The sequence below is a fragment of the Nomascus leucogenys genome, chromosome 22a (genome assembly GCF_006542625.1).
Source record: "Nomascus leucogenys isolate Asia chromosome 22a, Asia_NLE_v1, whole genome shotgun sequence".
Classification (NCBI taxonomy): Eukaryota; Metazoa; Chordata; class Mammalia; order Primates; family Hylobatidae; genus Nomascus; species Nomascus leucogenys.
The window spans coordinates 139,441,335-139,458,755 of record NC_044402.1 but is presented as its reverse complement, the minus strand read 5'-3'; the positions used below and the strand labels follow the sequence as shown (position 1 = coordinate 139,458,755).

General features: G+C 51.2%; 1 protein-coding gene across 4 annotated transcripts in view; it reads left to right on the top strand.

The window, feature by feature from the left end:
• HDAC4 (histone deacetylase 4) overlaps positions 1-16,732 on the top strand; it is a 354,090-nt gene extending 337,358 nt beyond the window's left edge. For 3 of the 4 annotated variants that reach the window (XM_030804318.1, XM_030804316.1, XM_030804319.1), the window contains 3 exons: positions 10,055-10,139; positions 11,287-11,428; positions 11,768-14,683. In XM_030804318.1, coding sequence (XP_030660178.1) covers positions 10,055-10,139; positions 11,287-11,428; positions 11,768-11,807 — 267 coding nt within the window. In that variant the 3' untranslated portion in view covers positions 11,808-14,683. Of the gene's footprint in view, positions 1-10,054; positions 10,140-11,286; positions 11,429-11,767 lie in introns of all 4 variants that reach the window. The other variant, XM_030804317.1, reaches the window with a different exon arrangement.
• The last annotated feature ends 689 nt before the right edge of the window (positions 16,733-17,421 follow it).

Here is a 17,421-nt window from a genome sequence, read left to right as displayed (position 1 = left end):
ACTGTAATCCTAAATTTTGAAAGATTCACTCTGAGAGAAACCTGCTTTATTTTCCAGGAAAGGTCTCATTCAGACACAGGCCTGAAGGCCAAGCACACCAGCAATATCTCCAGGTGACACAAACTGCCCGGCACAGCAAGGGGGGCTTCTCCAGGCCGGGGAAGCCAGGGCGGTGCGCGTCAGCTGTATGTTCCTCCAGCCCTTGCCATTAGAGGGAGAGGAGCAGCTTCCTGAGAACCTGCAAGGCTCCGTCTCTCTGCAGTGACTCCTCATCTAAGGGCCGTGGGTGAGGCCTGCAGATTATCGGCGGGGCTCAGTGCCTTGCCCCGGTGACCATGTGCAGCCGCTGAGGGAGGCCCAGGACCGGCAGCGCTGAGCCTCGGCTCACCCAGAGGCTGCCATGGGGCCTTGACCCAGACTTGGGAAGCCAGGGAGCTGGCAGTCAGGGAAGTGAGCATTGGCCAGCGGTCTCCCAGACAGGAGGGAAGTTCAGTGGCTTGAGGAAGTAGAGGACGCCAAGGGCAGGGTGACCCTGGGGGTCAGTGAGAGCCCAGAGGTGCAGGCACCTCACAGGAGGACAGTTGTGCTCTCGCAGAGGGTGTGGGGGAGGCTGGGCTGGCCAAGCCAAGAGCACGAGGCAGAAGGGGAAAGGGGAGAGAGGGACACATGGCCAGGCCTGACGTGGTCTGTTGGGCCCTACTAGAACCCCTGGATCTTCTGAGGGGTGGGCGCATACATCCCCTTGCACACCTCTGCCGACAGCTGACAGTGCTGCCTTAAAGAAAGACTGCAGGGCCGGCCGGGTGCGGTGGCTCACGCCTGTAATCCTAGCATTTTGGGAGGCCGAGGCGGGCGGATCACGAGGTCAGGAGATCGAGCCCATCCTGGCCAACATGGTGAAACCCCCTCTCTACTAAAAATAAAAAAAAAAAATTAGCCGGGTGTGGTGGCGGGCGCCTGTAGTCCCAGTTACTTGGGAGGCTGAGGCAGGAGAATGATGTGAACCCGGGAGGCGGAGCTTGCAGTGAGCCGAGATCGCGCCATTGCACTCCAGCCTGGGCGACAGAGCGAGACTCCGTCTCAAAAAAAAAAAGAAGAAGAAAAAGACTGCAGGGCCACGGCCCGGCTTGGGAGGATGGGGGATGGGAACGGTACCATGACCCACTACAGAGCAAGACCCCTGGGTGCGTGACCCTGGTATAGCAGACCTGGAGTATGCGAGACCCCACGTGTGCCAAGCCCCAAGGGCATAAGACTTAGCCAGAGGAGTGACAGCAGGCGATGGCCAAGGTCAGGGCCTTGAAGGGGGGGGTCAGGACCTTGCATCGCCAAGGGGAGCCCCGTGGGACCTGCAGCCTGGGCCATCGCAGGGGCCTGTGCCAGCCAGAGGGGTGCCGAGAGGGGACATGGGCAGTGGCTGCAGGTACCAGGACACGCCCTGCCTTCTCCTGGCCATCTTTGCTGGTCAGGGATGGTGTTCATGTTAACATAAATCACAAGTAGATCGAAGATCCAGGTGGCATCCCTGCAGCGGGTGAGCTGGCCAGCGACAGGCTGGATAAAAGAGCAGGCTGCTGTTCAAAACGTCCAAAGCACTTTACAGGCCCTTTCTTCACATCAAACAGTCTTTTCCCCCTTTTTGCTCCAGTTAAAAGGCAACTGACGTATATATTCTACCATCCCGAAGCCTTATGGTTCTTCTGGCTAGTTATTTTAAATAGCAATAGGGAACTTTGCTTTCAGCCATGGCCTGTTCTTGCTTCCTGATGCGTGTTTGCTCTTCTAACAAGAAAATGTTCTTTTACTTAAACACATCAAAAAGCAGGAAGCACTAGTTTTATCAAGGTCTCTTTAAAAGTCTCTTTAATGCACAAGAGTTGGCCTGGGCCCCGCCCCTCTGCCCGGCGGCCTTTGATGAAGGTTGATATACAGTGTGCCGGGCAATCTGGCACACACAGGCAGGGCCGCCAGCTGTGACGGCAGTGGCCTGCGGGGCCCCTGCTGCAAGAAGTGGCTGAGTTATAGGGTGTGCAGGACAGGAAGTGCAGAGGGGCCTTGGCATCCCCGCTTCCTATCAGAGTGACCCCTCTGTCTTCAGCGTGTAGGTCTGGAGGCTGGTGCTGTTCCCAGCAACCATTTTATTTAATAGTTTCCATGTTCAGTTATCTGCAACTGCCAGTGACCATGGACAGTGAAAACTTCCCTACGAGTGTTGCATGTTGCAGTGTAGACGGGCTGTTGAGTCGTGTGGGCGCAGCACCGAGTCGGGCCTCCAGCCAACTTCCATCAAAGACCCTGCACCAGACGGCCACGGGGATCTGTGGCCCAGGCCCGTGCCCCCGGGAGGTTAGGAAAGGACTATCTCTCCTGTCTGAGACCATGCCCAAGGCAGATTTTTGCTTGGGCCAATTTTCTACTTTAGTCATGGGTTTTTCAGGGTTAAAATGCCACCATCTCATTTAACCCACTCCAGAATCCGTGGAAGACATTCGTGGAGCAGGAGGGTGGTGTCGTGTGGAAAAGGTTTTCCCCCGGGAGTTTAGCTTATTAGTTATGTCCTGATGCTTTGTGAAAGGTGTGGATGTGAAACAGCTCTAACAAAGTAACGAAAACCAAGTGTGTGTGAGGGACTGAGTTGGATTAACCTGAGAGCTGGCTGCCTGCTTCCAGTCACTGTTCCTCTCACACTCACACCCCACATGGGCACCCTCTTGTACACACACACCACACATATGCACACACAGGCACCACAGTCTCACATGCACACACACCACATGCGCATCCTTGCACATGCACACCACACATGCACACACACGCACACCCTCATGCACGCACACACCACACAGGCACCAGTCACATGCACACACCACACATGCACACCCACACAAGCACCACTCACACATGCACACACACCACACGCACTCCCTCTCGTGCACACACCACACATGCACACCCACACAAGCACCACTCACACATGCACACACCACACATGCACACCCACACAGGCACCACTCACACATGCACACCCACACAGGCACCAGTCACATGTGCACACACCACACGTGCATCCTCGCACATGTGCACACCACATATGCACACCCACACAAGCACCACTCACACATGCACACACACCACACGCACACCCTCTTGTGCACACACACACCTCATATGCACCCACAGGCACCACAGTCTCGTGCACACACCACACGTGCATCCTCGCACACATGCACACCCACAGACGCACCAGTCACATGTGCACACACCACACACGCACACCCTTGTGCACAAACACAATGCACACCCACAGAAGCACCAGTTACACATGCACACACACCACACGCACGCCCTTTCATGCACACACACACGCACCAGTCACACGTGCACACACCACACACCCTCTTGTGCATGCACACACCACACACATGCACACCCACACAGGTACCACAGTTTCACACATCACATGCACCACACACACATGCCCTCTTGTGCATGCACACACCACACATGCACACCCAAACACCACAGTCTCACACATCTGCACATGCATACACTCATAAATGCACCAGTCTCACACGTGCACACACACGCACTACACGCAGTCTCATGCACACACCACATACATGCACTCATACCCCACAAGCACATGCTGTCACACACCCACATTCATACACATGAATGCTCACACACACCACACACTCCCACACTCAGTCACACTCCCCCCAAGCCAACAGTGAATGTTTTATCTGTGTGCATCGGCTTGTGGCACGCACAGGATCCACGTCGTGTGTCCGGCTTGCTCCTCTTTCCATCCGGGCTGCCAAAGCCTTCCTGGCCGACTTTCAGCAAGACAGAGCCCAGCCTCGTGGCCCTCAGAGTTGAAGGAGCTATGGCCACACACAGCGGGGCCGTCCCTCTGGGCCCCATTACCTGGGTGTTAGGATATAAGGGACATCTCAGCGCTCCCCCTTCCCTGGGGCCCCCTCTGTAAAGGAGCCTGCATGTATCCCTCATGGGCCCGGGCCGGGGCCAGGTGTGGGCTGCTCCGGGTTTGCTTGTGACAGACAGTTATGCTGAACTTCCGGGCAAGTCCCCAATACACCTAGGTGACCATGTCTCCGGTAAACGTCCGGGAGGGGAAGTGGCGGGCCCAGGGTGTGTTTGTTCACCTTTAGGAGATAACATCAAGCGGCTTTTTAAGGGTTAAAACTGTCTTCAGCAGTGGCATGACCAGACCTCAGCAGCATTTGGCATTGTTGCCCTTGACTTTTGCCAGCCGGACGGGGGTAAAACTGGCCCCTCCGCAGGGCTCCATGGTCCCTTCCTCATGACCGCCATGGCTGAGCAGCCCCGCATCTGCCTTTTGGCCACCTGGGCTTTCCCTCCTTGTGAAGTTCATGTCTTCTGCCCGTTTTTCTATTGGATTGTCTTTTCCCTATTTGTTCTTAGTGGGGTGAATTAGACAGATGGACAGAGGGAAGGAAGGAGAGAGCGGTGGTGTGAAGCAGGCTCTCCACACGTTGCTGACCAGCTTGTCTGAGTCCAGGGAGACAGAACACCCACACACACGTTCTGTGCAGCGGATTTACTACCTACAGACAGGCAGCAGGGGACGGCAGAAGCCCAGGGCACCGTGAGCCAGTCCCCCAAGGCTCGGAAAATGCCCCAGTGGATGGAGTCCCGTCTGCACACTCCTTTAGGAAACAGCCTGTCCTGAATTTTGTACCCCGAGTGCCATGTGACACACTGAGCTGAAGCACTGAAGGGTGCCCTGTTTCCACCGGTGGAGGACTGGGACAGAGCCAGGCTGGCCGGCCCGTGTCCTTCACACCTCAGGCTGTGTTGCCCAGCACAGTCCACGGTCACTCTCGAGAACTATGAGTGTGAGGGACCTGGGTGGATCCCAAGGCTCCCTGGGAGAACTGTGCTCCAGGCTGGGTGGGTGGGTCCCAAGGCCCCCCGGAGAGCTGTCCTGCAGGCTGGTGCGTGGGTCCAAGGCCCCCTGGAGAACTGTGCTCCAGGCTGGTGGGTGGGTCCAAGGCCCCCCAGAGAACTGTCCTGCAGGCTGGTGGGGGGGGGGTCCAAGGCCCCCAGGAGAACTGTGCTCCAGGCTGGTGGGTGGTAGCTGGGTCCGTAGGAGTGTTCTCCCTGTCCTCTGGAGGAGTGGAGGTAGGATCAGAATAATCTGTTCCTTGACTGGGAGGACTCTTCTAGGCCGCAGGTTTACTTTGGGTGAAAATTTTAAATTACAGATTCAGTGACTTTAATGGTTATAGGTCTATTTAAGTTTCCTATTCCTTCTTAATTTTGAGAAGTTACATTTTACCAGAAATGTCTCCATTTCAACCAAAATTTCTTCAGATTTCTTGGCAAGAGTTAAGTGTCCCCAGTTTCCTGCCTTTTACGTCTCTGCTCTGCCTGTAGCTGGGGCCCCCTTTCATCCCTGGGGTCGTCCCTGTGTACCCCCCGAACTTGGGTTTCCTCCGTCAGTCCTGCCGGAGCTTGTCAGTTTAATCAAGCACTTCCGAGAATCCATTTTCAACTGCAGCATCCTTATTTCTTTTCAGAATTTGTCTGCTTTTCCATCTATTTTCTTTCCTTCTTGCTTTAGGACCACTGTGTTCTCTTGCTAACTTCTTACGTTGGATATTTACTTTTAGTCTTTCCTGATATGTGCAGTTAGGGCTGTGAATGGCTGCAGCGTGGCATCCAGCCGCATCTCACATCGTGATCGGGAGCACTTTTCATTACTTTTAATTCTCAGCATTTCCTGATGTCTGTTATGATTTCTTCTCTGAGCTGTGAGTTGGTTGGTGTGTTTTCTAATTTCCAAACACACGGACTCATTGGTTCTCTTTTTGCTATCAATTTCCAGCAAATTGCACTGTGGTAAGAAAAGGAAGTGTGGTTGGCATTTATTTTTTTGTGGAGACTTGCTTTACGGGCCAGTGCGTGGTCAGCCTGCAGAGACCTTCCACATGTGTTTGAGATAATGTGTCTTCTCCGTCTGTTTCACAGAGTTCTGTTTGTGTTCATTAAACAGAGCTTGCTAATTGTATTGTTCGCGTTTTGGTTTTCCTGACCGACGATTGTCTGCTGGATCTGAGAAAGACGTGGCAAAGTCTCCCGCGATGGTGGGGCACGTATTCTTGTCTTGTTTCCATTGCACCCATTTTTACTTAGACATTTTAAAGCTGCCTTACTAAATATAGACATTTGACATCATTATGCCCTTTCGTGATGAATCGAAGTTTTATCACAGTAACCTGTATATCCAGTAACGGCCTTCCCCTTACATCTTTTGTGCCAGATATTGGAGCTGTGACCCCAGCTGCCTTTTGGCCAGGTTTGCCTGCCTAGTGTCAGTTTTCCTGTGTGACTTTTAGCCTTCCCCTGAAGTTTCAGATGTGTCTCCTATAAACAGCAAAAGCCTGGGCAATATATCACATCTCACCTGTCCTGTCCAGTGGTCCGTGCTTTAAGTGGAAACGTGGGTCGTTTGCTGTTAGTTTCCCTTTTTTCAGATGCCTTCTTAGCATCTTATTTTATTCTTTGTTCGTCCCCATTTTCTGTGGCTCTTTCCTTTTTCTCCTTTCTCGCCTTCTCTTGGGGTAATTGAGGGTTTCCTGCATTCCATTTGTTCCCTCTACTGAGTCCAAAGATATGCAACCTATTTTCTTGTTTTTCATTCGTCATCTTTAACAACTGGAGCATGTATTGTCAGCACAGTCAGCATCCTCACTCCCGCCTCCATGCAAACCAAAGCCCAGACTGGGCCAGCCCCATTTAGGGTGCCAGGGTGCCAGAGTACACACAGAGCACCCAGGTGGATGTCCTTCCACTGCAAAACTTGTTGATCAGACACTGAAATTTAACCAGGGCCATGAATGGTTTTGTTTTTCTTTTACTAAATCTGGCAGCCCTAGCCTCAGTGCCCCATCCCAGGTTATATCACTGATTGGTGTTTCATTTCCTTCTTTCTTTTGTTTGATTTCACTGATAAGACACCATTATTATTGCTCCGTGTCATCCCTGTTCATCCAGGCTCTCCTGCACTTATGTCATTTTCTTGGCTCATCATTCCTCCTCATTTCTCACACTGTCTTCTAGGATTGTTTTCATACTGCCTTAAGTGTAATACATCCACTAGAGTATCCCTTGGGAAAACACTCATGTGGTCAACTTCCCCAGCTTGTGTTTGTGAGGGGGAAGGTCTTTATCTCACCCTTGTTCTTGGAGGGTAGTCTCACTGGATAAACAATTCTGGGTTGACAAGGATTTGCTCTTGACACATTGAAGATCTTAAGCCACTGTCCACTTGCCTCCATTGCTGTTAAGGAGCTGGTGTGTGGCTAATGGCTACCTCTTTGAGGATTCTGTTTTCTCTAGCAGCTTTTAGAATTTTCTTTTTGTTTTTGATGTTCTGCAGTTTTACTCTGATGTACCTAGGTGTGCATTCCTGGGTTTTTTTGCCCCCGGCTTGGGTCTCAGATCTTCCACGTCAGGTTCATAAATCTCTGGTTGCTTCATCGTACAGAAGTGTCATTTATTTTTAATACATACTCAGTATATTTACTTTTTATAACTGATAATTTCAGTAACTGCAATCTTTAAGGATCTAATCAACATTCTTAATAAACTTTTAGTTTTTGGGTAGTCTAAGATTTACAGAAACATTGTAGAGATCTGTACAAGTTCCTCATATCCCCCTCAGAAAACGTCTTCTACTGTGAACATCTTACTTCGATACAAGTCATTTGTCACAACTTAGAAACCAACGCTGGTCCAAGACTATTAACTCCAGAGTGTATTCGGATGTCACCAGCTTTACCACAACTGTCCTTTCTCTATTTTAGGGTCCCGTCCAGGATCACACATCGCATTTAGTCATTTCGTGTCTTTTGTCTGAGTCTTTCATGGTTTTTCAAGGAGCATTGGCCGGAGATTTTGCAGACTGCCCTTCAGTTCGTGTTTGAGTTTCTTCTCCTGGTTCTGTGCTTTAGGGAGGAAGATCACAGAATCCAAATGCCATTTGCTTGTCAGATGTGCTGTCAACACGGCTCACTGACCTTGATCATTTGCTGAGAGTGATGTTTGCCAGGTCCTTCCACCATCGGGTTACGCTTTTACCGCCTTTCCAAATGTATTCTCTGGAAGAAAGTCACATTCAGCACAGTGCACACTCAGGGGGACAGAGTTGGGAGGCCTTAAGCTCCACCTCCGGAAGAGGGGAGTAGATACCTGCGTTATTTGAAATGCTCAAGGATTTGTCTCTGCTCCCCTGTGTGTGTATTTAGTTATTTATTCGTATCCCGGTGAACTCCTGGGTATCTGTCTTACACTTTGGATCATGCTTCAATACCACGGTGTTGATTTTGCTGCTCAGCTGGTTCCTGCTCTGGCCCTGGGGCACCTTTCAGACTGGCCCTGCATGTCCTGTGATGGCCCCGTCCCTTGACCCTCAGGCACGTCCTGATTTCCCAGCTCCACGAGGCGCTCCAGGCTCTCCTTGTATTTTCCCTGCGCCAGCCTTGGACCGAGCTGTTCTCCAAGGAGCCCGCTTCCCTTCATTGGAGAATGGGATTGGGAACCTCGCTCATCCCTCCTGACCCAGGCTCGTGCTGGCTCGCTTCCGTGTTGTTTGGGGTTTTTGTGTTTGGAAACTCACGCTTCCTGGAAGTTAACCAGCTGTGCTCATTGGAAGCCTGCTGTGGGATGTGTGCCTCCAAAGAAGCCCTGCAGTGGTTTCTGTCTGGCGCCCTGGCCTGGCGGAGCTGCCACTGTCGATAGTAGCTGTCCACTCACAGTGTCTAGAACCGGGTGGATTCTCAGGGTCACTTTGTCTTTCCACCTCTACCCAGAAGCCAGAGTTAAAACCCAAACGCTCCTTCCCATGGCCTCTGTGGGACAAGTTGTTGTGTGTCTGTCCTCGCTCACCCATCCTGTCCCGACAGTGGTCTTTCCAGCCCCAGTCTGCACAGCCCAAGGCTGGCTCCAGGACACCTGGGGACATGGGTGTTCTGGCCTCCTGGCTCAGGTCCAGCTTTGTTCCAGACCCAGCAGGTTTCGCCTGGTTTTGTGGGCTCTTCCGGTTATTTAAAGGTTCTTGAACTGTTGTATTTTTATATTTTTATAATCTTTTTCAATCAACCTTTTTTTTTTTTTGAGACAGGGTCTCACTCTGTTGCCCAGGCTGGAGTGCAGTGGCACAATCTCGGCTCACTGTAGCCTCCGCCTCCTGGATTCAAGTGATTCTCATGCCTCAGCCTCCCGAGTAGCTGGGACTACAGGTGCCCACCACCATACCTGGCTGAGTTTTGTATTTTTAGTAGAGACGGAGTTTCACCACGTTGCCCAGGCTGGTCTGGAACTCCTGACCTCAAGTGATCCACCCGCCTCGGCCTCCCAAAGTACTGGGATTACAGGCATGAGCCACTGCGCCCGGCCAGTCAACCATTTTTAATTGTTGTGTTGCAAATGCTTTGCCCTGTTGCCCTGTCATTGACTTGTAAACTTCTTCTCTGCTTTTATCTGCTGCTAGTACTTAGGGAAAAACTCGGTGTGAAGGATTCCCTCTGAGAGATCTGACTTCTTCTTCCATTTCATCTCCCCCGCCCCCACCTTCCACTGCCCTGGAAGAAAACCAAGATCAGGGGATATTCAGACATTCTTATTTATTAATAAAAGACGAGGGAAAGCAAAGTGATGAAGTAAGCATCACTCCCCCTCATGGAACCCTGTGGCATCGATGGCAGATACCAAGCTCAGGTGCTGGTGCCAGCCCACTCCTAGGGACCGTCTTTCTTCCTGCTGCTTGTAGGAACCCACAAATATAACTTACAGTGTCCTAACAAAAATCCACTTTTACAAAAAATTTATATAATAAATACCACGGCACATTTGGCTTTTTACAGTTATTTTTTCCTACTCTGTGGGCAAATGCACCCCACAAGGGACTCTGTGCTCAGAAAACAGCTGCAGTCTCGGAACACCCCATCTAATGCACGTGTGGATTATTATATTGGCAGTCTTTATATTCTTATGTATTTTCTTCCAGCTTGATCCTCTCCCAGAAAAGGTCTTACAGCAAAGACCCAACGCAAACGCTGTCCGCTCCATGGAGAAAGTCATGGAGATCCATAGTAAGTTGCCCGGCTGGGTGCTCACAGGGGACACGCCCCTGCGGGTGGGACTGCACCGCACCCCATCCCTCTCCTGCTATACCCCCAGCTCCTCTCCATCCCACTGCCGGCTGCTTCCCCAGGCCTGTAGCAGAAGGCCTTGCTTTCAGCTGCATTTCTTGAGCTGGTAGAGACTCACGTTTAACCCCGACTGGATTTCCCCGGCCTGCTGGGATGGTTCCATCAGCCCATTTTGTAGATCTAGAGAATCAAGGCCCAGAGAGTCTCAGTGTAAAGTCACTTGCTCTGGGTCCCCAGCTGGCAGCGGGGGCCATGGCTGTGAGCCTGTACCCTGGGGACTCCGGCCTCTTCCCCGGACCAGAGAAGCCCACGTCCTGAGCTCAAAGAACCCTTGGCCCTGCAGAGAGGCAGGGGGTAGGCCCTCCGCGTTCTGGCACCGACCCTCAAAAGCAGCAGGTCCTGGGTGCAAGGGCGTGGCACGCAGCCTATCTCAGAGGCGTCTCCCACACCCTGTCGTTGTCGCAAGCCCAGCTTGTCTTGCCTTTGAGATGACCCAGATGGTTGAGACTGTCCACACAAGCAGGGATAGTCCAGAGCTCGGCTGCCCGTTTCCCTGTGTGGGGGAGTCCTGGCCTCAGAGCCCTGAAGCTGACCCTGGGCCAGGCCCAGCCCTCCACATAACCCGCCCTTGCGCCTGATGCAGTACCCCTCCACCCCCATCCTCTGTGAGGGCCCAAGCAGAAGACCCCTCAGCCCCAGCGACAATCCCTCAGCTCACCTGCTGCCAGAGATAGGAAGGCTCAACCCAGCAGGCTGGCAGCCCCCACTCCTGGCCACCCAGGGCAGAAAGGGGCCTGTGGGCGTGGAAAGCCAGGTGCACAGGAGCCTCCATCTGCAGTCCTAGGTGGGCCTGCTCCTGGAGGGGCTCCAGCCACTCACGATGGGGAAACATTCCCAGAGATTCTGGGTCTTTGTGAGTTTGTAGCCATGCAGTCTTCTGCTTCATGTCTCTTCAAAGGCGAGTGCTTTTAAAACCATAAGGGATCAATCTGGTTTGAGGCTCAGGGTCCTGCAGGACCTTCCCGGGCCACAGTGCATCCTGCTAAGTTGTAGTCACTGAGCGACTTTCCTCACCCCACCACCCCAGGCAAGTACTGGCGCTGCCTGCAGCGCGCAACCTCCACAGTGGGGCGTTCTCTGATCGAGGCTCAGACTTGCGAGAACGAAGAAGCCGAGACGGTCACCGCCATGGCCTCGCTGTCCGTGGGCGTGAAGCCTGCCGAAAAGAGGTGAGCACCTGCCCTGCCGCCCGCCTGCCCTGCCGCCCGCCTGCAGGCTCACCCAGCCCCACTGTGCCCACTGACACACTATTCAGGGTCAGAACCTTTATGGCACGTGCCATGCCCAACAGACTAGAGACAGGCCAGCGTGGCCCCCTCCTTCCAGTGCCAAAGCCCCTTAGGGACATGTGAGGAGCGTTAGATCCTGAACAGATGGACCCGGGGCCACCAGGCCTGGGCTAGGCTGGCGGGTGGCGCAGCGCACAGCCTTTAACCCACGTTCTGTTCTCTCCTCTCTGTGGTGCACCTGCCCCACGCCCCTGTCTCTTTCTCTTGCGGGATCCACAGACCAGACGAGGAGCCCATGGAAGAGGAGCCGCCCCTGTAGCACTCCCTCGAAGCTGCTGTTCTCTTGTCTGTCTGTCTCTGTCTTGAAGCTCAGCCAAGAAACTTTCCCGTGTCACGCCTGCGTCCCACCGTGGGGCCCTCGGAGCACCCAGGGACACCCGGCGTGCGACAGCCACGGGAAGCCTTGCCGCCGCCCAGGCCCACAGGTCTCGAGATGCACATGCACGCCTGGGCGTGGCAGCCTCACGGAACACGGGACAGACGCCGGCGACGCGCAGACACACGGACATGCGGAAGCCAAGCACACTCTGGCGGGTCCCGCGAGGGACGCCGTGGAAGAAAGAAGCCTGTGGCAACAGGCGGCCGAGCTGCCGAATTCGGTTGACACGAGGCACAGAAAACAAATATCAAAGATCTAATAATACAAAACAAACTTGATTAAAACTGGTGCTTAAAGTTTGATTATTACCCACAACTCCACAGTCTCTGTGTAAACCACTCGACTCATCTTGTAGCTTATTTTTTTTTAAAGAGGACGTTTTCTACGGCTGTGGCCTGCCTCTGTGAACCATAGCGGTGTGCGGTGGGGGGTCTGCACCCGGGTGGGGGACAGAGTGACCTTTAAAGAAAACAAAACTGGACAGAAACAGGAATGTGAGCCTGGGGGAGCTGGCTTGAGTTTCTCAAAAGCCATCGGAAGATGCGAGTTTGTGCCTTTTTTTTATTGCTCTGGTGGATTTTTGTGGCTGGGTTTTCTGAAGTCTGAGGAACAATGCCTTAAGAAAAAACAAACAGCAGGAATCGGTGGGACAGTTTCCTGTGGACAGCCGAGCCTGGCAGTGCTGGCACCGTGAGCTGGCCTGACGCCTCAAGCACAGGCACCAGCCATCATCTCCGGGGCCAGGGGCTGCAGCCCGGCGGTCCCTGTTTTGCTTTATTGCTGTTTAAGAAAAATGGAGGTAGTTCCAAAAAAGTGGCAAATCCCGTTGGAGGTTTTGAAGTCCAACAAATTTTAAACGAATCCAAAGTGTTCTCACACGTCACATAACGATTGAGCATCTCCATCTGGTCGTGAAGCATGTGGTAGGCACACTTGCAGTGTTACGATCGGAATGCTTTTTATTAAAAGCAAGTAGCATGAAGTATTGCTTAAATTTTAGGTATAAATAAATATATATGTATAATATATATTCCAATGTATTCCAAGCTAAGAAACTTGATTCTTATGAAATCTTGATAAAATATTTATAATGCATTTATAGAAAAAGTATATATATATATATATATAAAATGAATGCAGATTGCGAAGGTCCCTGCAAATGGATGGCTTGTGAATTTGCTCTCAAGGTGCTTATGGAAAGGGATCCTGATTGAAATTCATGTTTTCTCAAGCTCCAGATTGGCTAGATTTCAGATCGCCAACACATTTGCCACTGGGCAACTACCCTACAAGTTTGTACTTTGATTTTAATTATTTTCTAACAGAACCCCTCCCGTCTCCAAGCCTTCATGCACATATGTACCTAATGAGTTTTTATAGCAAAGAGTATAAATTTGCTGTTGATTTTTGTATGAATTTTTTCACAAAAAGATCCTGAATAAGCATTGTTTTATGAATTTTACATTTTTCCTCACCATTTAGCAATTTTCTGAATGGTAATAATGTCTAAATCTTTTTCCTTTCTGAATTCTTGCTTGTACATTTTTTTTTACCTTTCAAAGGTTTTTAATTATTTTTGTTTTTATTTTTGTACGATGAGTTTTCTGCAGCGTACGGAATTGTTGCTGTCAGAGTTTATTTTCAGAAAGTGAGAGGAGGGACTGTAGGTCTTTTTGGAGTGACACCGATTGTGTCTTTCCTGGTCTGTCCTAGGAGCTGTATAAAGAAGCCCAGGGGCTCTTTTTGACCTTCAACACTAGTAGTATTACGAGGGGTGGTGTATTTTTCCCCTCCGTGGCAAGGGCAGGGAGGGTCGCTTAGGATGCCCGGCCACCCTGGGAGGCTCGCCAGATGCCGGGGGCAGTCAGCATTAATGAAACTCATGTTTAAACTTCTCTGACCACATTGTCAGGATAGAATTCTAACTAACTTCAGTTTTCCAAAGACCTTTTGAGCATGTCAGCAATGCATGGGGCACACGTGGGGCTCTTTACCCACGGGTTTTTCCACTGCAGCCACATGGCCAGCCCTGGATTTTGGAGCCTGTGGCTGCAAGGAACCCAGGGACCCTTGTTGCCTGGTGAACCTGCAGGGAGGGTATGATTTCCTGACCAGGACAGCCAGTCTTTACTCTTTTTCTCTTCAACAGTAACTGACAGTCACGTTTTACTGGTAACTTATTTTCCAGCACATGAAACCACCAGTTTCATTCCAAAGTGTATTGGGTTCAGACTTGTGGGCAGAAGTTCAGACACACTGTGCTCAGGAGGGACCCAGAGCCGAGTTTTGGAGTCTGGTAAAGTTTACAGGGTAGCTTCTGAAATTAACTCAAACTTTTTGACCAAATGAGTGCAGATTCTTGGATTCACTTGGTCACTGGGCTGCTGATGGTCAGCTCTGAGACAGTGGTTTGAGAGCAGGCAGAACGGTCTTAGGACTTGTTTGACTTTCCCCTCCCTAGTGGCCACTCTTTGCTCTGAAGCCCAGATTGGCAAAAGAGGAGCTGGTCCGTTCCCCACTCATGGCACAGAGCGGTGGCAGGGCCCAGCTAGCTGGCTCTTCTGGCCTCCTTGGCCTCATTCTCTGCACAGCCCTCTGGGGATCCTGCCACCTGCCCTCTTACCCCGCCATGGCTTATGGGGAGGAATGCATCATCGCACTTTTTTTTTTTTTTAAGCAGATGATGGGATAACATGGACTGCTCAGTGGCCAGGTTATCACTGGGGGGACTTAATTCTAATCTCATTCAAATGGAGACACCCTCTGCAAGGCCTGGCACGGGGAGGCACCTTTCATATGTCAGCTCACTCCAGCTTCACAAATGTGCTGAGAGCATTACTGTGTAGCCTTTTCTTTGAAGACACACCCGGCCCTTCTTCCACAGCAAGTGTCCAGGGCAGATGGCGGAGGATCTGCCTCGGCGTCTGCAGGCGGGACCATGTCAGGGAGGGTTTCTTCGTGTGTTCTCCCTGTGGGTCCTTGGACCTTTATCCTTTTTCTTCCTTTGCAAAGGCCTTGGGGGCACTGGCTGGGAGTCAGCAAGCGAGCACTTTATATCCCTTTGAGGGAAACCCCGATGACGCCACTGGGCCTCTTGGCGTCTGCCCTGCCCTCGCGGCTTCCCGCCATGCCGCAGCGTGCCCACGTGCCCATGCCCCACCAGCAGGCGGCTGTCCCAGAGGCCGTGGCCCGCTGGGACCGGCCGCCCCTCCCCAGCATCCCAGGGCTCCGGTTCTGGAGGGCCACTTTGTCAAGGTGTTTCCGTTTTTCTTTACTTCTTTTGAAAATCTGTTTGCAAGGGGAAGGACCATTTCATAATTGGTCTGACACAAAAGCAAGTTTGATTTTTGCAGCACTAGCAATGGACTTTGTTGTTTTTCTTTTTGATCAGAACATTCCTTCTTTACTGGTCACAGCGATGTGCTCATTCCATTCTTCTTTTTGTAGACTTTGGGCCCACGTGTTTTATGGGCATTGATACATATATAAATATATAGATATAAATATATATGAATATATTTTTTTAAGTTTCCTACACCTGGAGGTTGCATGGACTGTACGACCGGCATGTCTTTATATTGTATACAGATTTTGCACGCCAAACTCGGCAGCTTTGGGGAAGAAGAAAAATGCCTTTCTGTTCCCCTCTCATGACATTTGCAGATACAAAAGATGGAAATTTTTCTGTAAAACAAAACCTTGAAGGAGAGGAGGGGGGGAAGTTTGCGTCTTATTGAACTTATTCTTAAGAAATTGTACTTTTTATTGTAAGAAAAATAAAAAGGACTACTTAAACATTTGTCATATTAAGAAAAAAAGTTTATCTAGCACTTGTGACATACCAATAATAGAGTTTATTGTATTTATGTGGAAACAGTGTTTTAGGGAAACTACTCAGAATTCACAGTGAACTGCCTGTCTCTCTTGAGTTGATTTGGAGGAATTTTGTTTTGTTTTGTTTTGTTTGTTTCCTTTTATCTCCTTCCACGGGCCAGGCGAGCGCCACCCGCCCTCACTGGCCTCGTGACGGTTTATTCTGATTGAGAACTGGGCGGACTCGAAAGAGTCCCCTTTTCCGCACAGCTGTGTTGACTTTTTAATTACTTTTAGGTGATGTATGGCTAAGATTTCACTTTAAGCAGTCGTGAACTGTGCGAGCACTGTGGTTTAAAATTATACTTTGCATCGAAAGGAAACCATTTCTTCATTGTAACGAAGCTGAGCTTGTTCTCAGCTCGGCCTCACTTTGTCTCTGGCATTGATTAAAAGTCTCCTATTGAAAGAAAAAGCAAAAGCGAACAGTTTTTGTTTGGTTGGTTTTTTTGCTGTGTGTGTTCCGTAGTGGAGGCGCTGTATTTTCCTTGATAAGAATGACAAACATATATAATCTATCTATCTATCTGTCTATCTATAAAGGGGGCTTGAACCTTACTCACCCAAGAGCTTCTTACGGAATGCGGTAGAAAACCAAGTTGGCACGACACTGTAACCTGCCCGATGCCTGTTCGCGCCCGGCGTGAGCTGCGCACTGGCCGTGGCCACCATTCACCTCTGTAATTTAATCCGTTTCTCTTGGATTGTCTGGACGTGCCCGATGGTTCTTTCTTTTGCTCAGTGGAGTTGGAGGTTTTGTGTTTGGTTTTCTCATTCTTGTCTTGTTTTGTGTGAGTGGATTTTCACTGACCAATGATATCCTCTTCTGATGGTCAACTTCTTTCCACCTCACTGGAGTCCAGTATTCTGTACCACATCACGCAACGTGTTATCTTGTGGTGTAAATAAAGACTGCGTTACTTGCCCTCCCAGCTCTGGTTTCTGCCCGTGCACTCTCTTCCTCATTGGCTCTCGCATGTCTGGGACCCTCTGGGCCGAATGGGCAGTGCCCTGGGTCCCATCCGGATGGTTGCCTGGGAATCACTGGACCCCATGGGGATGGCCCCTAGACCCAGACAAGCAGCAGACCCGTCCCCTCTGCCTGCATAATCAGGTCCCATAGGAGTGTCTTCATTTTAAATGTCCGGTAATTTAAATCTTTACATTATCTTCTCCCCCAAAACACCTACCAAGCCATAGTGAGCTGGAAATAATCTTGGAGAGAACAAGGCCAAAGAGAGAGGCCCAGGGCCCAGGCTTAGCCACCTGCCCGCAGCCACGCAAACACACCTCTGAGACTGGAGGCCAAACACCAGCCACAGCCCCTGACCCTCAGCAGCGCCCCTTCCCAGGCTCCCGAATCTGTGACTAATCAGTTGGGTGCGGGGCAGCGTAAACACCAGGCCACCTTGGCCCACCTTAGGACAACTCAAGGCCTGCTGGCTTCCCAGAAGGTGCCTGAGCCCCTCCCTAAGCTGACTGCCTTCCCTCCTCCCCTGTCACAGCTGCCAACCCAAGGACACCTTAACCACCTTGCACACTGAGGCCCACCCAGTCTGCTTCCCAGAAACCCAGCCCACGGCACCCAGGTTGCCCTTGAGCCCCCAAAAGAGGCCTCTGG